The sequence below is a fragment of the Rhea pennata genome, chromosome 1, assembly GCF_028389875.1.
Source record: "Rhea pennata isolate bPtePen1 chromosome 1, bPtePen1.pri, whole genome shotgun sequence".
Taxonomy (NCBI): Eukaryota; Metazoa; Chordata; class Aves; order Rheiformes; family Rheidae; genus Rhea; species Rhea pennata.
This window is the reverse complement of record NC_084663.1, coordinates 94,890,319-94,914,469: the sequence shown is the minus strand read 5'-3', so window position 1 is coordinate 94,914,469 and position 24,151 is coordinate 94,890,319. Positions and strand designations below refer to the sequence as shown.

The window sequence follows — 24,151 nt, the reverse complement described above, 5'->3', positions numbered from 1 at the left end:
AAAGCACAGACATCTGTGAAAAACCTAGGACTTTTTAAAAGTGTTATCGCTCAGTTGCAAAATGCTATTTTTGTGTCTAAATATGGTGCAAGGTTATGTTCGCATAGTACTACTAACACTAAATTAGAAGAATGCAAGCAATCTATTATGAGTTATATTAAATTCATAGGATTTGCCTCCCAGAATTAACTTCCAGTGACAACTCTTTTAGTGTCTTTTTCAAAGCTATTTTTCTAAACTTTATCAAAACACTTATTTCAAAGTAATTCAGAATTCTAAGCACACATTTGAAAAGGTAGCCACTGAAAATACACTATAAAATTGGAAAGAATAGAACAAAACTCATCCTGTTTAACTCCAGAAAGCCCTACTAAATTCACAAAAGCTACTTACATGAAAACAGCTTCACTTTTTGCATTACTCTTTGCTAAAAATAACATATATTTCATTTCCTGCATGCTGGTTTTGCTTACACAAATTACTGCGGTTATTCTTATTTAATGAGTGTAACAGTGCTTTACAAACAAATATAATTAGAAATTAGCAAACAACCATTACGAAAAGAATGTTTCAGACAATTCCTCTTTAAGGACCTGTTCTTCTGAAACTATATAGACATTCTGGCATTCATAGTATTTTGTGGCAAAGAACTATGCAAACAATCATAGACATTTGGAGAAGGAGTTTCTTAGTTTTGCTAGTTTTATTTGCTTCTTCCTAATTCTTATAGTAGACAGACAGCAACCAACTGTTTCTCATCAAACTTACTTAAACTAATCCAGATTTCATAAACTTCTGTCAGTAACCTTCATAAGTTGTTTCTTTTCCAGATTTTAAGATTCCTAGCCTAGTTCTGTGTTTCTCATCTGAAAGCTGAATGTGTGTTTCGGTCACAGGAGAAGCGCTATTTATGAAAAGGTGATGGCTGGGAGGGAGTTAGTGCTACCAGAACAGAAGCACAACAAAACAATATTAGGTCTTCACTATTCTAGCATTAGCACTTGTCTCAGAAAAAAATCTTTGTGAGAAGTGTGGTGTTCAAGTTTCCCCTGTAATTTTTCAACTAGATCAAATAAATAAATAAATAAATAAAATTGCATGCATCTTCTATGACATTCTACAGGCGTATCACTTTTTGAAGATATGAATCACTTTTTGATAGATCTGATGCCAAGAAGCACAATTCAAAATATTGGAGAGATGTGCACACATTAATCATCTTTAAGTCTAGCTCGCAACTATACTTTTGAAATGCAGATAGTTATGCTGCCAACCCTACAGATTCAACCTGGGATCGACTAGTTAAAATAGGTCACTTATATTTTGCTTACTGTTTTGAATAGGAAGGCTACAATAAGACCAGTTTAGAAAAAACAGATCTTTACTAGGGAAATATTGAATGAACGCAAAGAATCCACTAGACCATCTTATACCAGTTGTTCTTGTTGACTTTTGGGGTCTAACACAATTATTTATTTATTTTAAGTTTGCTACTCTGTATTTGAACAGTGAGTTTCTTTTTTCACTAGTCCTCAGGCACCACCGCAACAAACACAACTAATAGTAAGTTATAAAAATGTCATCTTACATGACAAAGATGCAAACAACATGAGTGCGCTCACAATTTAGCCAAACTTAATGAATTTTTCTAAATGAGTTAATCTAGGTAAGAGGAAGATCTCCTACTGTACCAGTATCATATTCTTCTTCATCTCCAATGCTGAATACTGGTTTCACACCACGGTAGGGCTTTCCTACTCTGTCACTGCTGCTGACATGTCTGCAGGCAATGGGAGGGGTAGGAGAAGACAGGGAATGGGAGGAAAGAACACAAGTAACTTTCAGACTGGTGGTATAATTCCTATAACAACATGCATTAGCAGAACAAACACATCTGTGCAACTGAAAAAGACAGGAATTTCATAAAGCTGCCTGCAAGGAAACTGGGATTGACCCATCAAGCAACTGAGTTAGTGAAATCAAATATTTCACAATTACTTGTCAAGGCTGAATCCTGTAACAAATGAACTGAAAAGCAGTATTCTTTGTTTTAAATACAACTTCTGATCACCTTCTCAAGCTGCAAAATATGTTAGAGACCTGAAATCTGAAGAGATGCTAGGTAACATCTAGTGTCAAAGTCAAGCTCTGCCTGAAATATTTCTAGACGTCCAGGGCAGCTTTGCAAAGATGCCAAGTTTGATTGCAGGAAAAGTTGGAAAATGCTAATAAACATACCTGGAAGATTTTTTTGGTTGTTTGTTTTTGTTTTTCTGACAAATGGGTGATTCTGGAGAGAGGTTTTCTCAAAAAGGTAGCAAGATACCTTAAGCATTTCAAAGTGGTATTACACACTGCAGTGTGAACTCTGACTTCCTGTTCACTACTTCAGCCCAATCCTGTAATCTCTGATCAAACAATCCCTACTGGGAATCTCAAGATTCACACAGATTCTGATTGCAAAAATCAGATTTAAATCTCCTTCTACAGATCATGTTAAATGATACATACAAAGATGATTCTGAGTTTCAATGTCTGACAGTAACACTTGCCAATTCTTGCAATATTTTAGCGCTCCAGCTCAGAGCACTGACATTAAATAAAGTTACAGGTGTCACGTTAAAGCTGGGCCTCAACTGCAGAGAAATACTTGAGAAAAATGAGAAAGCCACAAAGTAATTGCTGAGGAAAAAACAAAAAACAAAAAACCCCACCCCACCAAAAAATAGAGTTCATGACTGTAGCCTTTAGAATTGGCAACATGTAAAAAAGACCCAGAGAGTGTGTGTGTGTGTGTGTGTGAGAGAGAGAAAGCCTGTCTGTCCCTCTCTCCCCATTTCAATTTTCTCTAACACTTTTTTCTCTCTAAAACCTGTATTCGTATTTCCTATAAACCGTAAGCCCTAGTTCCTATTTTAAGTATGCTCACATACTCCAGTTTTACATGCTAATATAAAACCAAGTCTCTGAGAAGTTGCTTCCTTAGTAATATATAAAGAAATGGTAATACTCCTGTATATCTGAAAGCACATTTGAAAGTTAAAGTAGGATCTTACGTTTTCTGTGGCTAAAATTCACTACTGTAGATAGAACAAGGAATTGTTAGCTGGGGGGGGGGGGGAACAGAAATTCACTCTACAAAATACAAAATATACACATACAAAACCATGCTTATTAGTGCTTGAAATGATAAGCATCAATGACACTGACAATTCAGGAGGGCAGCACTTCTATATGCAGATTTGCATAAATACAGACTTGTTCTAGGAAACTAAGGGTTAAAAACCTTAATCATAACCAATTTAGTAGGAAGATACATGCCTAAACAGAGTTGAATTGAAACACAGCCAGGATTTAACAGAAGACCTTACTGGCAATTTATAGAACAAAAGTTAGTCAAGACAAGAGAAAGGAAAAAGTCACTTTAAAAAAGCCCTTGAACATCTTAAATTAGAAAGAAATCTCAATCTGTTTGCATGGAAGGCCATCATTAAATTGTTAATTTAATCAATTCTGTTTAGTGGTAAACTTGCAAAAATGAAATTTATTGGTAATAAAATCAAAGTGGATCTGGTGAATGGATGGGAAAAGAATGTAATTCTGGGTTTTTTGGAACTGCAATTTTAAGAGGAGAATAGTCTAATGATCCATAGTCTAAGCATATTAGCGTAGAGATGCAACTTCCTAACGGAAGAAAATAAGCAATCTGAGCGAAAGTAGAAAATAAAAAGTACAATATATATATATAAAATACATATAAAAATATATATAAAATAATATATTTTATATTATATATATCAAAATGGTTATAAATATAGATTCAAGTGTCCTTCAGTAACTGAACATGGGCACAAAGTGTTTTAGCTGGGAATTTTATATTTTCTGACTGCATTCGAGCAATCAGTCAACAAACTGGAGAAAAATCCCTAAGAACTTTAGGATTTTTAAAGAAACAAAATACACATAGTGTTGTTGAGATATTCCTGTTTTTCAAAAGCTTATCGGTTAACATTACTGTTATTTTGCACACATAACAGCAGCTCTGTAATACTTATGGATCAATCCTATCTCAAAGTATGTGCAAGCTTCTTGACAGAGGAACTAAACCAAAATCCTTGAAAATTCAAACAGCGTTTTAAATATGCATTAGTTCTTCCAGCACCAACCTTCGTGCTTTTCAGTTGTTAAGGGCCAAAAGCTGTAATGAAAAGTTCCTAAATTATAAGGGAAGTTCCCAAGTGATTATGCATGGGCTGCAAGGTTGTGGAAGTCCTTCATTTATCACAAATAATTTTATATATATTGGGGGCCACATTTCTTTATTCCTGAAATAATTATCAGGCAATAATTCTGAGGCAAACGTGAATAGACCCCATATTTGTGTGAAATGCAGTGGTTAATGTGAATAAGAGGAAGTAAAGTTGAAACGTGTGTGGCTTTGGGTTACAGATTCACAATGTCAGACTACTTACAAGCTCTGAGGATACTTCATGAACAGCTTGTAACAAGTCCTTCTTCGCAGTTGTAGTCACTCTTGTTACAGCCCTAAACCTCTTAAGCCAAAATCTGCTCAATAATTGTTTTTGGCCTCTTTCAGTAGTACAACTAGCACAATAAAATGCAAATCAGAAACAAGTAAAATAGTTCCATAGAAAACAATAGGAAAGAAAACAGAATAAAAAGCAGAATCAAGAAAAAAAGCACTGCCAATCCATTCTTCTTCTTCCTCTAGTTCCCAGACCACTACTTGTATATATCAGTAGCTTTAATAGATTTTAAAAACATGAATTGATGTAAAAATATCTGAGCAATTTTGTCAGTGTAACCAATGCTTATAAATATTGCGATGCCATGCTAAATACGACAAAGGCGGTTTTAGTCAGATTGCTTTAGTTATCAAGCTTACCGCTCCAGGCTTGCTCTGTCTGGCCAGGGAATATTGAAAGGTATTCTATAGCACATTGGGCAGAGGATAGAACAAAATAATTACCAAAAAAAAAAAAAATGTTTAAAGGAAAAATCTACATAAATAATACAAATGCTCTGCAGCAGCATTGCTTTCTAAGTATCTTCTCCAGGGAGGATGCTTATAAATACTGTTTTACAAAAGCTAGCAATGAGGTAGAGAAATAGCAATTCTGTCAAAATATGCATTTTTATGTTATCTTGAGCTTGAATTCTTAGCACAAGTGTTACTACCCAATGCTATTTAAAAAACATTTGTTTGCTTCTACCTGTGAAATTAAAAAAAATAGTTTCCAACAAAAAAGGCAAGCAACAATAACCTGTAAGGGACAGTCGGTACCTTTTGATTAGGTGCAATACTGCTTGAGAACTACTGTTCGTTTGGCACGTATTCCAAATCTCACTATCAAACCAGCACTACCTCAGTAGATCTTGCAGTACCAATGTCTTAGCAACATACAACTATAAAAGCCTGCATTTTTGGAAGAACAGCTCCAAAATATACCATTGCTTAAAACTTTGTCAGATTATAGCTCTTATTCTTTTGTCTATTTAAGTTAAGTATTTAGAATGGAAACTTCTAACTTGGAGTAAGTCTTTTAACAAGTGTTCACATTCTCACTCCTATCTCTACCTGCCGATATAAAAACTGAGCTAAAGGTAATTCTGGGTTTAAAGACAGGCTTTACATTAGGACTTGAAATTGAAGATTTTTGAAAAATTTAAATTCAGTTTGATAAGATGAGATAGGATTCTATTGAGTGAGTGACTGAGATTCACCCACTGCATTAGAGGCAGGATGGGGAAGAGCTGAAATAAAACAGAAGTGATACTTGACTTCTGTATTGATTATGGGATGGACACGTCATAAGGCAAAGCTAAACTAATGATGCAGTGACAGCCTGTGGATAAACACTGAAATGGATAAACATTCAAGAGAAAAGTCTGCTTACATTGGATTTGCAATATTGAGCCAACATGGTAAGCTTACTATATTGTGATAAAAAAGCGAGCGAGGATGTAAAAGTTGAAAACGAAAGTTATCTTTTCCCTTTTTCTAATCAGCGTACTCTTGATATTTACCAATTGTAATCTGAAATGGGCAGTCGTAACTCTCTGCTAATCATAACTAGGTATAGCCAACCCACCTGTCCACTGGTGTAGATGTATTTTCAATAAAACTAATAACTTTTTCTTTCACATTCACAGATTTAGTCTTCAAAGCAACCGTCATTTTATTCACCAAGGACTTGACTCCTTTTCCATCACCTGAACCATTAGGAGAATCACCCTGTAAAGGTAACACTTCTCAGAATTAATCAAAAAAAAACAAACACATGTTCTTTAGTCTCTGGTTAGTTAAGAATGGAAACAAACTACAAAATATTAAACTTGTACTTTTTGGTACTCAAGCATTAATTAATTACATCATTAAGCATTAAACTTACTACTCAGCACTCTGGTATACAAATACAGAGAGGAAGGAATTCTATTCATGCTAAATTGTATGCAAATTGAAAGCCAAATTCTACATACAACATCAGCTATAGAAAATAAACAATTTTGAGCTTTCTGATGTCAGCTTTATAGAAGTTTGTTCCCAGAGTGAATAAAAGCCAAGAAGAGAATCGTTCATTACATATACTCTTTGTAAAACTACTGTCTTCTCTAGAGACCCTTCATCTCAAGAGGATTAGAGTGTTTAAGGCCACCTCTAACTCAACAGATAATATATTCTGAAATTAAGTACACAACTAAGAACAATCACGATTTGCAGTAATTCATTGTAGAGAACAGAATGAGGGGTACAGGGGAAAATTTAGTAGACCCGAGGCTCCTATCCCACTACACCAGCTGAGCTATACACTCACTTACATCGACAGAAGAGTTTATGCTACTTCTTGAGCCTGAGGTACTAGCAATCCAGTGTCCATATCCATTTTCTGGTCCTTCCACATTGATATCTGCTAAGTGCTGCTGGAGTGCTGTTAAAAGGCCATTAAAAAAATGTTCAGAACTACTCTGGAATTAATCTTACGATGGAAGTATTGTATATCCAAGACTACTCAGTAAAAATGTTTGTCCAGAGGACTCAGTGCAGCAGATAAATTCATATCCTACTATAATCATCTGTGGTTTTCCTTTCAGTAATACAGAGATATTACTACAACCTCTATATTTTATACATAAGTCACTGCTTTAACCCTAAAGATAGCTATTTTGACACTGCATATCTTGACTAGTAATACTTCTATGCTCATTTGTAAACCTCTCCTCTGTCTGGAGCCATACTGACTCCAGCAGTCATCTGCTAAGCAACATGAAGCGCGAAAGTACGAACTGATGATTTAAGAAAACACAATAATTATTAAGAAGCATCATTATATAGATTTACAAATTACAGAGGCTAGATATCAGGGACAGTAAATTAAAAACAAGAGGGAATTTCACTGCTTCCTGTATTAATTTTTCACTCTTCAGAAGCATGGATAAGGCACAACAGTTAAACACAAATGTGCAAATGCAGAATACTGGTTTGCCCAAAACTAAAATGTGGCAAATAAGACATTTGCCATTCATTCAGCTGATTTCTAGCCAAAACCTAATGAAGTTATTAACAGCATTAAAGTATCAAGCTTTTTCAAAACGGTATTAATACAAAGGTCATTATTAAGCTTACCCATAAATCCTCCTTTGGCAATGCTTACATATTCTTTATTTTTCTGCAACAGAAAAGACATTTTCCTGGTTGAAGCAAAAATCTGTGCATCCAGTCTTGCAAGCATAGTAAGGAAAATGGAGGGTTGGAGTCATTTAACAACAAAATGACAACTTGGTAATGTAAAATAGGTTAATATTTTTCAGGAGGGAAGCATTTTATCACTTAATATCAGAGATATATGCAGAAGCACACTTTGTTTCAGCTATTAAAATCAACAGCAATTTAGTAGTACCTGTAAGAAGTGTGCTAACACCATGTTCATATACATATCTTCTTCTTCCCTGCCACTTCCCATGAAGCAGAGATGTTCCCCACCAGCTATGGAGCCGGACTCAATAGATTGCTTTTGTGCTTCTAACAGGGATTTTACAGACTGTGCAAACTCTGATGGGTTTTGAAGCATCTGTGAAATGAATGAATGAAAAGGACTTAACAGTAATGCACTGTAACACAACATGTGAAAAGATACACTTTGAAAATGATTATAATTTGTGGAGCACCAAGACTAACACAAGCACCTCACAAGCAAAACACAAGCAAAAAACCAATCAGAGTCAGATTTTATGTTATGTAAGGCACTGAGAATGGCCCTCTTCTTCTTCATTCTACCATGCTCTCCCCAGAAAAAGAACACAACTCGGATCTGTTAGCTTATTCTTGAAGATATCAGAACACGGTGGTGGGAGGGGAAATCAAGTAGCAGTAATTTGGCATAGCAGAGGGATGGACTTCCATATCCACATATCCTTGACTATAACATTTTCAAACTTTGTAGTTTTAGACTCCTTTAACAAGCCTAGCATTTCTACATGCCAGTAAGATCCTCCTCTAGCTAGGCTCCCTGCTAGGCTTTTATCATTGTCACCTCCTCCTCTGTACCTTACCCGGATATAGGAGAAAAGCTCATGACCAGAAGTACAAACAGATGCCCAGGGATCTTGGTAGTCTCTAAAAGCTAAAGCTGTGGTCTCCGAAAGGCAAATTATGTGCTCAAGATCAATGAGCTGCTAGACAGAAGGCATGGAGAAACACTTTTTAAATGCAGAATAGATTTTAACCTTTTGAGGGAAGGGCACTTCGATCCAATTATGGACTGATGCTTCCTCGTTAATTAAATTGCGAGGGGGAGAGGGAAGGGGGGGGGGGGGAAATGTCCCTTATCTAGCCTTTGCACTGGATTAAATGATGGAAGTACCAAGGAACAAGTATACAAGCTAACCATCAGTAGGTCAGTCTGATTTGAACTAGGACTTTCTTAGAACCAAATGCTGGTGCTTTATCACTTAAAGTGATAAAGCCTCACTATTACTACTACTACTTGGGACTATCTGAAAGTTAGACAGATTCAAAAATACCTTCCCCACTGTCTCCTGTACAAAGTTTTGTCTCAAAGATTATTCCTTGCATTAAATTTCTAAAAACACAGATGAACCTGGGGACATGCATTCAGCACAGTTTATGAGGGATCCTAACCATATCTACCAACACATACTGCAGCAGCTAATTCCAACATATAATTAGATATGTAATAATTAATCACATACCATTTAAGAACTGCTTGCATGACCATTTTTCATAGATCACAAAGTTTTTAATAATTAAAGAGTCTGTAATGCTTATTTCTACCTTACTGAGTCTGATATTCAACTAAAGCTGGCAGAAGAACACCCATATACCAAGCGAAAGCTTCTCCTATGTAATTTCTGATTTAGGACAAAAATCAAAACACTACATAGTTATATTTGTGCAAATAAGCCTGAATAATACATCATTTTAATACAGTGATAGAGACAGCAGCTGCAGAACTGAGCTTCTTCACTAGAAAAACATGAAAAAGCCTTTTGGGGGTAAATATATGGAAATCATTCCATACAGCATCAATAGCCTGTACCAAGTGAAATAGTACAAGGTTAATCTGGAAGTGTCCATTGAAGCCAAACTGAAACAGCATAGGTGATTTGAGAAAAAAAGACAGAGAGGAATATAACTGAATGGTCAGTTATAAACTTGTATCAAGTGGAAATTAGAACAAGTTCTTTAATGAAGTAATTAAAAAGTCAGTTTACATCTCAGCCCCAAGATTAAAGCATTTTTTCTCCCAAATTGTACTGTGAAAATTTTGAAGGACCAACCAAATGCTTTTCACAGATGTATGTCCCTTACAACCAGGCTGTAATAAGCCCAGCTGAAAAAAAGGGCGTTGTCTGCTAAATTAATGACACTTTTCATAAGAACTGTGATACTAAATGGAGATTTCTCCTCCAAGCACTGTCTGCATTTTGTCCTGTATGATCTCCAGTTCTAAGAAAAGATCAGGAAGGCTGGAATTCCCAGTGTCACTCAGGACTGAACACAAAGGACTTCCACAAATCTCCTTTAGAAAAAGCTAACTTTCGAGCCTCAATATGTAAATAGACACTGTAGTCCACAAACTCCTGTCTAAGGAGTATTCATTTCTCAAGACAAACATTTCTCTCTCCCTGTATTTAACTTAGGATTCAAATACCTGTACAGAAACAAAAAGCATACAAACCAAGTCCGAGTCTAAATGAAATGCCGTTGATAAATGCCCAGCATTGTATTGTTCTGCAGGACGACAATCCACTACAAAGAACCTTACTCCTTCCTGAAAGAGAAAGACTACCTGTTACAAAACTTGAAAGTTGTGTAATTATTAATGGGAAGGTACATTGTTTTTATTTTAATAGTAATTCCAACACTATAGGGAGGGATTCAGTGAAAGTGGCCAGCAGCCATCAGAAAATCATATTTAACTTGAATATTGCAAACTACCAGTTACCTGCACCACCAATGTTATTCTTACAGTGATTTCATATTAATACAGCAGATTACACCTCAGAAAGAATCACCAAGTGCAATATACAGTGCCGTTATTTCCTGTCTACTGAGAAGAAAAATAGCCTGTAGGAAACACATGCCAGCATGACAAGGTGTTAGAAGGGACATCTTTGAAGTCCCAGTCCAACAGTTTGTGACTACCCAGCACAGCACACATGATTAGATTTATGCTCCATCAATTAAAAGAGGATAAAAGCACATGCTTAACTTCACTTGGAGTAGGAAAAAGCCTATGTGTAATGAACTGGGGCATGGAAACTGCTACAAGAAAAGCTGACAGTTAAAAAACCCACTATCATTACTACAAAAATATTCATATATTGTTCTTAAATATGAAAAGTGAAGTTCATGTATTTAAGTATCTTTGTAACAAACAAAATCATGCAAATAGCTTGCATCAGAAGAACGTTTTTTGTTTAAGCATTTAAGTGCCAAAAGGCAGATATTTTTTAACAGCATTCTTCTCAAAGGCACAGAGTAACGCATTTTATATTTTCCTCTACAATAACTATATTTGGAAAAGAAATAAAATCAGTGAGAGTTTACTTCAAGCTCCTACCTCCTGAATCTAGATTAGCCATATTAACTTCCCCTTTGCTGTAGCTCTAGATGCTACAGCATAGAGGCATTACAGTCAGTAGATAATTTACAAAGGGGACAACTTCAAGACAAAAATATCTTTTCTTGAAACAGTAAACATAGCTGCTTTGTTAGCACTTCAGAATATTTGAGATACATTGAGAAGTAAGGGATTCTACTACTTCTCTGGAAAATTGTGCAAAAGAAAAATAATTTAGTATACTGACTCCTTGTTGCTGATTTGCTTGAAGAATCTCAGACACAGAAATTGCTAGACAGAGGGCCTGGCTCAAATCGTTGTCATCATCTTTGATGCCCAGCAAGCTGCTGCCAAAAAGAGTGTGGTTGTCCTATTGGGGCAAGAGGGAAGGGGGAGAAAAAAAATCCCAAACTTTAACTGAAACTATTGTTCAATGCTTAAAACTGAAGATTCAAAGTAAAACAACGTACACTGTATCACAAATACTAAACTCAATATATGTCTATCTTCTCTACATAGTCATTGAATTTTCCACAGACTTCTGAAAAACATGAACTTAGATTACAAATATGCTCGCTCTCCATTCTGACAGCGTCAACATGATTAAATGACATACAGTTGCATGTCAGCAAACAGAATCTGACGTGAAGGAAAACCCTATCTTTTCAAGAATCTCATCTACCAGTCTACCAAACATCAGTGAAAATACAGAGAAGCCAAAAGCAACCAATACTTCTACCCTATGAGTCCAACTTGATCAAGAGATTTCTTGAATAAAGACAAACTGCAAAAATCAGAGCCTGTAATGACACCTGTACCTCATGTAAGTGACTTTTTCCTGCTTACTGTTGCAAGTACAGCTAGGACAGCTGTGCAGTCTACTACAAAGCGCTTGTGTCAGCATGAGATTTTTACCAGTGAGTTCTCGTAAGAACTTGGTTTGCAAAACAAGGGAGAAAGATAAAAGAGCTGAAGGAGGACTTCTAACAAAGAATGCAAATTGGTACAGAGAAAGTCTGGTCTGCAGCATTGCACCCTTCTGTTTTTTTGAATCTTAAGTTTTAACACTTTAGAAAATTACATTATGTGGCTGCCCACTTTTATATAAAAGAGTCACTCTGAGGGTGGTTGAATATTGGAACAGGCTGCCCAGAGAACTCATGGAGTCTCTATCATTGGAGATATTCAAAACCTGACTGGACACGGTCCTGGGTAATCTGCTCTAGCTGACCCTGCTTAAGCACAGGGGTTGGACCAGATGACTCCAGAGATTCCTTCCAACCCCAACTAATCTGTGATTCTATGATAATAGCAAAGAAAAATCATCACATCCATTTGCAGCTTTGCTTTGTAGACAAAGTTCAGCAGAAGAATATGTGTAAGGAGGAAAGTTATTTAGCTGAATTCCCTCTCTGCATGGTAAACATTTACGTACCATTAACTGACCTTTTTCCAGACAGTGGTTTAAAGTGGTAGGTCTGTGTCATTGGCTAAAAACTTACAACTAAGACCACACGGGTTATCAGTCATGAAGCAAGAAAACTGTAGGGAAGCTTCTTTTCAACATACTTCACTTAAGCTTCCTCTCTTTCAAGCTTTCAAGGATCATAAAAGTAAATACCAGAGCAACTACATGAGAACTGTTTTTTTATTAAAAAGAAAAAAAAAACCTACCCTGAAAGAAATATTCAAAGTTGCTGTCAGCCAGAGCTTAAATGGTCATCAAAAAAGAGCTGATAATTTCAAAATTAATTTTCTTATTACCTTCCGGAAAGAAGCTGGAGTTTTGCTACAATAATATTGTGCCAAAGAAAAAAGATCTTCTATATCCTCTAAATCAAGATTGGCTGGTGAAGTTTCTAGAAATTCTGACATAAATAAACAACATAAGTACATAATTATTTCAGACAGAAAAGCAGAACTGCATGCCTTCTCATATTGCAAGACCTCTTAGTTTTATAAGGCATAATACATTTTAGTTTATTAAAGTTGAATGGTGATTCATTCTTTAGGTAGAGGCAGAAGATGCAGAATGTACTGCTTATCCACAGGAAACTCACATTATTCACTAGACCTATAAACCTTCTACCCAAATTTCATGTTTAGCACACTTCCACTTCTGTACAGGGTCATGTCATGTGTCTATACAGTGTCAGCTTTCAGTTGTAATACTAAGTCAGTTGCTCTGTTACCTGTTCAGAATGGTACAAGGGAACCAAGGGTTCTGCAACATACGGCAAAATTACCAAAACCTAAGCTCTGTCACTTTATATTATTAAAAGTTTATCAATTATATTGTATTATGCCATATAAAATAATGCTAAGGCAAGGGAAATGCTCATGAGAAACTTGGTCTAATTTCTATAAAGACAGAAGGGTGGGAGAAGAGAAGGAAACAACAACAACGAGTTAAGCCCAAGCACATACAAAGATGATAGACTGGAAAACTCAACAAGGGCAATAGATTTAAAGAAGGATTTGAAAGCTCCCGTTTTGAACTTGGAAACACAGGGGTTGTTTCAAGTATTCTGAACTGAAATACAAAACTACATGGGAGTGCTAAGGGGAAATACAAGAAAAGAATGCTAAGAACAGCAGATGTGATGCAGCAAAAGAACAGTAAGAAAAGAATTAGTAGGTGAGGGGATTCACTGAGGACAAAAGGTAAATAATTAAATGAGAATTAAATGGCAATTTAATCATTCAGTAATTTAAAGTGATAAAATATGCAGGGATTAAATTACATGGAGAATGTTTTATCAACAGCTGTGATAGAGAAGTACTTACTTATCATTTCTTCTTTATCTGTTTCTTGTGCTAAGATAACTTCTCTGAAAACAGTAAAGTCATAGGCATGAATTAGGTCAGTAAAAACAAAATGAAGCACAGACTGATCAAAACTAACTAGAAAATGTCTCAAATAATGAACTACATACTTACTTTGCATTGACAAGGATGATTAACATTAAGAAATAAATAAAAAATGGATCTGCTTGCTGTAGATATCCATCCCATATTGCCTGAGAGACTTCAGCTGAACAGTAATATGAAAAGAGGCTTCCAAGCTGAAAAGTTAGAAAACAGTATGAGAAAAAGCAATAACCAGGAACAATCTTATCAAGATGGTTTCTATCTCTGCTTACAAATGTTATGTACAAGAAAATAAAACCAAAATACATTGACACAAACGTTTGCAGCATGGACTGAAGGAGGGGTTCCCTCAAAAATGATTTTTTTAAAAAAATAGTGCAGTAAAGTGACAGAATATTGTCTGCATATAATACCCCCAGTGTGAAGGAAACTCTGCTGTAAATTGTCAGCTGTGCAAATTCAGCCAGAGGTATAACAATCTGGTCAGAATGCTTTTCAGCTTATAGGCACTCCACAGTACCAATTAAATCATACTACATTTTGAGGTAGTGCAAGTACCAAGAACATTAGAATATTCTCCTGCAGGGGAAAACAAACAAACAAGACCAAATAAGAGAATTCATTTTACTCAGTTAGCTTAGCAAGTCGGACTTTGAAACAGAGCATAGCGTATTACAACACTTTTTATTTTTCACATTAGAACCAAACAAATGAATACTGTCACAAATTAATTTGGTAATGACACTTACTCAACACTACATTATAACGCTCACAGACAAGTAATTAAAATCTGCCAGCAACAGAAATTTTTCGTTACCAAACTGTAATTTTTCATTATAAACTGTATGCCTGTTCCCATACCCGCTTTTAAACGTAGATCCTCTCTGATATGCCAAGTTCAAAGTGGATAAAAGCAAAGTTGTGAGTATCCTTTCACATATCCCAGATAATAACTGTAATGATGCCTAAATCAAATGCATACCAGCTAGCTGCAGTGGGATTTTATTGAAACTTCTGTTGCATTCAGTTTTTTATCAATAGAATTATGGCTTTCAGAAGCTCTGTATCTGTTTTTAAACACTGTTATGGAAACTTTCAACACCTCTTAGTACTCTTTTGTAACAAAAAGAACGCAGATTTATCTGGTTCCAAGTCAAATGCAAAGACAGTATGTCTCTGAACAATAAGGCAATAAGAGGTCTCTAAATGTTGCTTACGTAATTCAACACATTAGAAAAACCTCTGTATGAACTAACTTTGTTGCTGGAGGAAAGAACAATTTTAATGTAAACTCATAATATAAAAAGAAGCTTAATATTGTTCTCTAAGATTGTACACCAGCAAGCATGACATCAAGATTGGAGTAACATTAGCTTACTTCCCTACTTACTGCCAAAGGGAAGATTTTTCCCAACAAATCACTAAAATTTTATTAAACAACTGTAATTAAGCTGGTATTTACTAAGAAGAAATATAGCAATAAACAAAACGAGGGAGCTTCAATAGATAAAAAAACTTAATTGCTGTTTTGAAGACTGATGACTGCCACAGGCAGATTTTGGGAGTGTTTTTCCTGAACACACTTTAAATTAAAATTGGTACCAGTCTAAAGAGTCTACTTAAAAACAACTTGCAGTTTAATAAATCATTTTAATCTCATTTCTTTAACTGAAAGTGAATGCAGTTACAAAAAAATGTCAGAAAGCCTGTGAGTATAAAAGAAAAGTCCGGAAGAGTTCACAGGTCATTAATAAAGTCTTCTCTATATAATTTGCAGACTTCCTTTAATTCTATTCTGCAAGCACTGAATCACAGTTCTGTATGGCAAATACTAAGCACTACTGAAATATGAATATTTTACTGTAATATGTTGCGGTTCTGCTCCACAAACTTTATAAAGAGCTAATCAAAGTAAGTGTCTTTAGAATTATCTCTAATCAAATTCTAAAATTAAGGCAGAGAGGAAATAAGCAATTCTTAAGAGTTGCAAAGTATATATGGCTAAATTCTGAAAGTTTGAGTCACAGTTATGAGTGGTAGCACTGTATGAAGCAGTTGAATACTTCAGTTAACCTAGAGATTTTTTAAAACAATCAATAATTTGATTTTAAAAAGACCTGTTAGGCTCACTTTTCTCCACCTCTACAACCATATAACTGCATACCATAAAAACTAATGATCTACATCACAGTTGCTTTCCGTTTGAGTGTGAAAGTTGCTCCCATTCCTACTTATTCCAGGTATTTCTACTTCCTGATATCAATGGCTCAATTAACACATCGTACAATAAATATATGATGTTCACAAGATCTTGTACCTTACTCTAAATAACTAAAGACTAAAACGCCCATACTGTATTTTAATATGTAATTCCTTTCAATATACTTAGTGCTCATTCAAAAATAAGATTTCTAATCTCTTGCACTACTCTTCTGTAAACTGGCAATTTTCACTTCAATTTTTACAGAAATTTATTTTTCATGATGTTTCCCTACTTTCACTTTATTACCCAGTTGAGTGCATATGAGTCTGGTGTCATCTTCTTAGTATCAAGAAAGGAGCAGAGTTCAGGCTCATGGTATTGAAGAAGCAGCCTAAATAGGTGAAATGGTCTTCCCTTCAGAAAACAATCCCTAAAAAGTAGCAGTGAACATAATTATGAAAACCCTCATAATACTCCAGTCATCTGACTTACAGTATATATACTTACAGTATTAATTCTTTATTAATTATGCAGTTTTCTAAACAATTCTTTTAATTCATTGGAACTGATCTTTAAATCAATTTTCTACAGAGTAAAAAAAACCCACTGTGTTAACAAAGTGGTAGAAAGAAATACTTTCATAGGATTTCCTCTATCAAATATGGGCAGCATTGAAAACAGATTTAAATATCAAAATAATGCTAGAAAGGCATCAGTGTTGTTGACTCAAAATAAAAAGTTATTCTAATATGGCAGCCAAAATAATTGTTATTCATATCTGAATTTAGCATCTTTTAAAGTTAAACTTGAATTATTAAGCAGGAAAGACAGAAATAGATGAAAAGAAGAATGTAAAATGAAGAAATGAAGACACTAGTAACAAATCTCAAGTATTAAAAAGTTTAAATAAGATCAGGTGGACTTGATACACATCTCCAATCAAACACAATTTATCAGCTTATCTTAAAAACAGGTACATCTACAGTGGTGAAAAGAAAATTTTCACAGAAGGTTGTACATGGAGTTTTTTTTTTTTTTTTAATTATCCCCAAATCTCTTACTTCTCATTAAGTTAACAGGCTAAAAAGAACGAAAACAAGAAAACAAGAAAAATGTTCTATTGGTGATTTTAGCATAAGAATCAAGACTTGCAAATTACTTTGAATGGTTAACATAGCCAATTATTCAAGTCAGTCAGCAATTGTTTACTATATTTTAACATCACGAATGAATCTATAGCTAGGAATAACTCTTAAAAAAAAAAAAAAAGTTAAAGAATCTTCCTTTCCACATTTCTACAGGCAGTGGAACACTCATTTTTAGACAATTTTTCTTAACTGTTCTGCTCAGCACCTTTCTCCTTCCATTACTTACCATATTAATCAACCCTTATTAGCACAAGAAGTTAAAATATATATAAAGAATATATATACACATACACACATACATATACATATACTTAAATCTAAAGAATTGTGAATTCTTGCACCTATTCATTTACTTTCCAAGCTACAAGCCCTATGGGGACAGCAGGCTCAGCCATCGGAGGGACAGATTAAAAACAAAGCAAAGCAAGGTAAAGCACCTTAAAAAGATTTAACTAAACAGAAATAAATTGTCCTGGAAACTAATCTACATTTTCCATTGGCAGAGAGATTTTTTTTAAAAAAAAAAAAAAAAAAAAAAGGAAGTTGTTTTCCACCCACCACTGGAAGAAACAGTGAAATGGAAAAGTGGATGCAATATACTTTCCTTAAGCAGGCCCCTGAAGTAAGATAATCTTCTGTTGCCCATTTGCAGCTTTCTAGTCAGTTTATTACTCTTTCAGTTCATACACAAGTCAGAGTCTATTAAATTGCACAGTGGCATTGGCGTTTTCTTCTACTAATGGGCCAAACAAAGAATTACCTTGGACTTACTATTAACTGTTTGTTAATTTGGCTTAGTTCAAAACACTCATCCTAACCCTAACCATTCTGGAGGACAGGCAGAAAGAGGAGAAAGACAGGCATCCATAGGAAAAGGATTTCTCAATGCTTTTGAAAACAAAGAGTGCTTCCAAAAGAAAAAAGAAAAAATTCCTCTGGCTTGCTAGAGATGCTCTTTCAAAACAGCTCAGGTTATTGTACGGTTCACCAGATTATTCTGTACATTTCCTCATGTGATGTCAATATTTTGTTAGAACAAATTCCATTAAAGTATTTCATGGCAGTTACAAGATACAAGAATCTATGAATAGAAAGCCTATGATTAATAAGACTTCCATTTCCATATTTTTGCTGGTTTTCTAATTTTTTAAGTAATTACAATACTCAAACACCAAATTGAGACCAAACTGACCTAAGTAAAGGTGTGCAAGTTTACTGCAAATTGCCTAAGTCTCTCAGTCTCCTATTAAATAAATAAATAAATAAATAATAAAATAAAATAAAAAAATGCTCAGTCTAAATGGACAAGACATAGAAGATTAAGATGAAAAGTAAAGAAGGACAGAGACTATCTTACAGAAGAACCATCTATGTTCTTATAGAGACGCTGAAATAGTAGACTCCTGGAATGCCTTCTATGACTGAAAATACACCAATTATGTGACCATAATGCTAATAACCCCCCAAAATTTGCAGAGTACATTTCCAGTAACATATTGGAGACAACACTATTTTAAATAAGCAATGGACGTAATTTAGATCATGTGACAGGGTAGAGAAACATTCCCTATCACAATACCAGATGTGCATTTTTCATATTATGGGCAGGTATCCAGTTCCTGGGCTAGATGCTCGTTTCCAGAGGATGAGACTATTCTATATATTATTTTACAACGTCCTAATCTGAAGGTACTGTAACCTCACTGGAGTGTCAGGGTACTACTCCAATACAAATAAATTATTTTTGACAAGAACAGATAAATAACAATGTGAAAAGCTCCAAATTTGTATTCAAAAACAAATCTAATGATTTTTCAAAAATTGTTAAAGTGAGTCCACACCTCACTCAACTGACATGTAGAGAATATAAGGACAATATCAACTACTTCCTTTAAAGAGATCTTAAGAAACATAATTAGAGTGCTGAGGTCAACAGGTGTAAAGACATTCTAAACATCCAAAAATACTAGGACAGCAAATGGAAAGAAAATTTGCTTTCACATATCATGTAGGCAGAATAGTTCCTACACTGCTGTTTTTGATATTGCATTAAGTGACAGGTAGCCTTTAAAAGGAATGTTCAGACTACCTCAATCACATTTTAACTCACTGCATTCTAAAACTGCTCAGTTGCTTTCTGGACTTACAATCCGTAGGTATTGAAAAATGATTCAATTTTTATAATCGTATGAAGGAATCTGACAATTTTGCTACAAGCTAAAAATCAACGTGCACGTCCTTTCAGAAAATGCTTTCAATGACAATAAAAATAGTACACTTGCAAAAGAAACAGAGTTTTACCTTGGAATGAATTTATTCATGATAGCATAAAAGCAGTTGTACAAATCACTGCGAGGCAATCGAAGGTGCACCAAAGGCTTGAGTAGATGTATCCATCCGTGGAAAGAGCTGTATTTAACATTGCGTGATTTACAATAAAAAGTAATAACAGACTCAATATCCAAAAGTAATATTGACTTCTCTTCTTCTGGCACTGACAATTGGTCTGAAATAGGCAAGTGTCACAGAGATATAAGTCATTTTAATGGCATTTCACAGAAATTCAATGAAATTATTTCATAGCTCTGTTGCACCAATATGGAGTCCACATACTTGAAAAAACCTAGCAGCTTGGATTAAATGCTTACAAAAGACATGCCACAAGCTTATAGATGAAGGACATTTGCATAAATAGAAGTCATTTTTAGATAACCTCAGTAGAGTAATGCATTTAAATATCACAGCAAAGCAGGATAAAACCAATCTGGGTTTACCATGATATATGAAACAACTAGGTAGGTTCCTTTAATGCACAGAATGCCTTTTTTTCTATTCTCATTTGATGTACCCAGCTTCAGAAGAAGTTGATTTAAATTTCAACACAGGCCAACCCACAGTACATACCTCCAACTCCTTGAAAGCCCACTGGCATAAAAATTTAACAAAAATCAGTAGTTTGAAAGCAGCAAGGCTTAGACACTGAAATTTTAATATTAAAATAAAAAATATTTTTAACTTCTACTTTGAAGAAATAAATTTGAATTTATTCTCCTAAAAGGAGTTTGAATTTTGGTTTGTTAGGGTAACTATAAAAAGGGAACTTATTTGATTACCTACAACTACATTTAGATTTTAAATTAGATTTGGTACTGTTGCTAATCAGACGATTCACTGCAACTACCAGCATGTAGTCTTTCATACAGCATAGCACATTATTTCTGATTCTTATGAATTTTGTAGGATAGTGAAAAGTAAAGATGTTCCTTATTTACTGACAGACTAACTCTGAATCCATGATTTGTGTTAATTTGCCTCTGGATGAAAACTGACATGAGCAGAATCTGTTTTACAAGATTTTAAAATTAAAATAGCAAGTTAAATATTCATTAAATCTCTCACTGTTGAGTTGGATGTATACACAAATATTTAAGTTTTCATTAGATCCAAAGCATCTTTCTACACAGACTCCTGAAAAGGCTGATAACAGTTCAGAAAACGTACTGGCCTCCACCTACCTTGAGATAACAAATATAAGTGGTATCAATACCGAATTCAAATTATGCCTTCATCCGTGTGATGGTATACCAAGTGATACAAGGCAGTTCCTAGCTTGCTTGTAGTTTAAGCATATGGCTATTTATTATAGGGCTCGTGGCTAGACTTTAGCATAAGTTCATACAATTTTCAATTTAATACTAAACACTCCTTTCATAAAAATCTGATCTTATGTATTAGAAATAAGTGTGTTTTAATTCAGTCAAATTATGTCAACTTTACTAAAGCTAAACAGAGTCACAATAAAAGAAGGGAAAAGTCTATTATGTTCAAGGAGGGAATAAAAGAAGAGGAGCTTATACACCAAACATTACAAAAAAAATCCAGTGCCATAAAATTTCTGGTGAACATTTTTCCCTCTCAATTACAAGAAGCCAATAGGTCTCATTACTGCAAATGAAAAGTTGTTTTACAGAAGTGTTTATATATTTTCCCATCCAAGCCAGTAAATATTTCATCCTTCCTTTCCACTACCTCTCATACACAAAAAAGAGCTATCTGAAGATTCATTTTAAATTTGGAGACCATTTGTCTTGCTAAAATACGAAATAGAGAGATTTAATAAGACCCTAAATTGAAATCTCTATCTAATCTTCGCTCTGAACTTTATATTTAGTACTTTAAATCAATTTAATACTGTTTCACATTACAAAACATCTGGCAAAAAACAAAGGAAGAAGGAGCACTAATTGCATTTGGAGGTTAAAGTGCTTAATTCTATATGGTATGAATATGAATCTCCTCCTGAAAAGATACTGTGATTTGATAACAGTGTAATTTCTCTTTCTTTTGTAAGACAGACAAGGAAGGAAAATAAGTCCTGCCGGTTTTTAGAGCTATAAAATGTACAACTGCAATCTAAAAGTGCTACGTATGTATGCAGTAACTCCATTCTCTGTCTTAATATTCAATCATGCAAAAATTAAGTAAGACAAGTGATAAAATGGAAAATCCTCTTATCAATACCACAGGAAGAAATAACAGAATCTGTGAGTCAGCACTGAATCAGCCACCTGAACACCGATACTAACATTATTACATGGTATCAATGATAGGGTCATTTTCTGTGATGAGCCGGCAACCAGATCCCGTGGCAGTTCCTTATGGATATGCAGGAATATTATTTCTAATATCCTGGCAACATTCTGCTTTCACAAATGCAATCTTTCACTTTTGCTGAGAATGCTACTAAAAAAACAAAAAAAAAAAAACAAAAAAAAAACAAACTCTCTCTAAAAAGGTAGAAAGTTCAGAATGATTAATATATTTTCTCCTTTAGAGGCTACATGCATTTTTGGTGTTACATCAGCTGTTCAGATTAAGTACAAGTCTTTGGACAATTAAAAACTGGCAGGACACAATATGAAGAAGGTCAGGTTTAGAAGAAGGAAACTGAAATAGAAATTATATTTTTTAACTCCTGAGGCCTTCCTCCCACTGGGCTCTGTTTAGTCCGTGCAAACTATCACTTACAAGCTGCTACTGGGAACTTCCATGATGTCACCCATCTCAGAGTGTGAGTGCAGATAAGATACTGTTTTCTTACTATGATTTCTTTCTGATTTTCTGTGCTCTCTCATCTTCCTCCTCAAAGCTTCCTTCAAAATGTAAAAACCATTAAGGTATTTAATTCAAACAGCAAAGCTCTAAGACAACCAAAAGGACATAAGTTTCCATATAGGTGATCCAAATGGAATTAAACTTACCAATTAGCTCTTGGCAATCCTTATGAATTACTCTCTGTTCTGGTAGGTCTAAACAGCCATCCCAGGATGCCAGGCTGTCCCCCTTTCCTACAACATTAAGTGCAATCTGCAAGCAAAAATAAAAGTCCCTAAACATTTTTAGTGCGCTTCTGTAGCTATCTAATTAGTGGATGCAGTAATTTAACTCAGTTGAGAGCAAATATTCAAAAACTGAACCAACGTACATGCATACGAAAGTTTCAGTGTCACATGAACAGGGCAGCTCTTCTGTAGAGATACCTGATAATTAAAACATTCACTTCAAATCAAATATACCTTCAAGTATTCCCGGTTTCTTGATTTAAGTTCATGTTTACCTTCCAGACTTTGGCCCTCAGATCAGCAGGCAATTGCCTTCCTTGAATGATGTTTCTCACAGTTTCAAGATCACAACCTCCTTCTTCTAGAGCTTCTGCAAGATCTTTTTCCCTGTGGTAATGATAATGTAGTATGTTTAACTATTAAAAATAATATTTTCATCATACAATATTTTTCAGTGTGCATCTATGAAATAAATGTAGACTCAAGGATATTACCAGACAAAAAATACACATTTAAAAGATAAAGGCATATTATTAGATAATTTCTCAGGTAAAGCTGTCTGTCTAACTGCTTATTCCATTCAATTTATATAAGAGAAAACCTAAGTTTATACATTTCTTTGCTTTCACAAAGCAGAAGAACATCTTAACTATTTTCCATCATCTTTGACATAAAGCTCAAGACTTTGTTTCACGGACCTAAAGACTCAAGCATACACCCAGGGGGTTTATAGCCAGAGCAAAATATAGAACATAATTGTTTATTCAGGACAGATTTTATTCAAATATAAAGATTCATTTCCTGCGAATAACACAAGCATACAAAAGCATGTTCATCCGCTATCCTGTTTTCCAACTATGTACAGAATAATCAATGTTGGAAAAACTAAACAATCAAATCAATTTCCCATGAATAAAAATCAAGTATTTCCAGAACATTTACATAGGACAGATCTAGAACTCTGCAGAACTGTATGATCTCTAGGATGATCTATTTCAACAAAAGATAACACCAGACATCAGCTGAATAGAGCTAGATGTTCTCCTGTATAAATATTGCAAGTTTCTGGGCACACTGTGACAAACAAATTAGAAGCACTATGGCTAGGCCTGGAATCATAGCACACAAAAAAGTATGGTTAGTTGCTAGAAATATTATCCAACTACTAAATTAGCTATGATTAGCAACAACTGCATAAACAATGGTTGTAAATTGTATTTTAGGTGGTAAGATCTTAAACTATAGCAATTAATTTTAGTCTCTATGTGTGCCAAAGAGAAAAATTTGGAAAAAAAGTGTATCATTTCATACATGTGAAACTGCAAGGACAAATTACAAAAACATACCTGGCAAAGAAGTTTTCATAGTTGCATAGGCCCTAATTCCACAGTTACTAGTACCTAGTATGCACAGCTTAAAAAGCTGTGCATAAGTTAACATCAAGGTCAACTTCAACATATTATCTGCAAATGTGTGATTCAT

At 34.7% G+C, this 24,151-nt stretch overlaps 1 protein-coding gene across 3 annotated transcripts in view; it reads right to left on the bottom strand.

Moving 5' to 3' along the window:
- Positions 1–24,151, bottom strand: part of TBC1D23 (TBC1 domain family member 23) — a 34,238-nt gene that overhangs the window by 4,592 nt on the left and 5,495 nt on the right. The window contains exons 1-16 of one of the 3 annotated variants that reach the window (XM_062595887.1): positions 22,945–23,022; positions 22,813–22,867; positions 22,589–22,694; positions 19,629–19,833; positions 16,486–16,609; positions 14,046–14,170; positions 13,893–13,936; positions 12,870–12,973; positions 11,353–11,475; positions 10,221–10,313; positions 7,920–8,090; positions 7,646–7,688; positions 6,841–6,950; positions 6,114–6,256; positions 4,907–4,951; positions 1,692–1,780 (exon numbers count right to left, since the gene is read on the bottom strand). In XM_062595887.1, coding sequence (XP_062451871.1) covers positions 1,692–1,780; positions 4,907–4,951; positions 6,114–6,256; positions 6,841–6,950; positions 7,646–7,688; positions 7,920–8,090; positions 10,221–10,313; positions 11,353–11,475; positions 12,870–12,973; positions 13,893–13,936; positions 14,046–14,170; positions 16,486–16,609; positions 19,629–19,833; positions 22,589–22,694; positions 22,813–22,818 — 1,531 coding nt within the window. In that variant the 5' untranslated portion in view covers positions 22,819–22,867; positions 22,945–23,022. Of the gene's footprint in view, positions 1–1,691; positions 1,781–4,906; positions 4,952–6,113; positions 6,257–6,840; positions 6,951–7,645; positions 7,689–7,919; positions 8,091–10,220; positions 10,314–11,352; positions 11,476–12,869; positions 12,974–13,892; positions 13,937–14,045; positions 14,171–16,485; positions 16,610–19,628; positions 19,834–22,588; positions 22,695–22,812; positions 22,868–22,944; positions 23,057–24,151 lie in introns of those variants that run through there. The other 2 variants (XM_062595897.1, XM_062595878.1) reach the window with 2 other exon arrangements.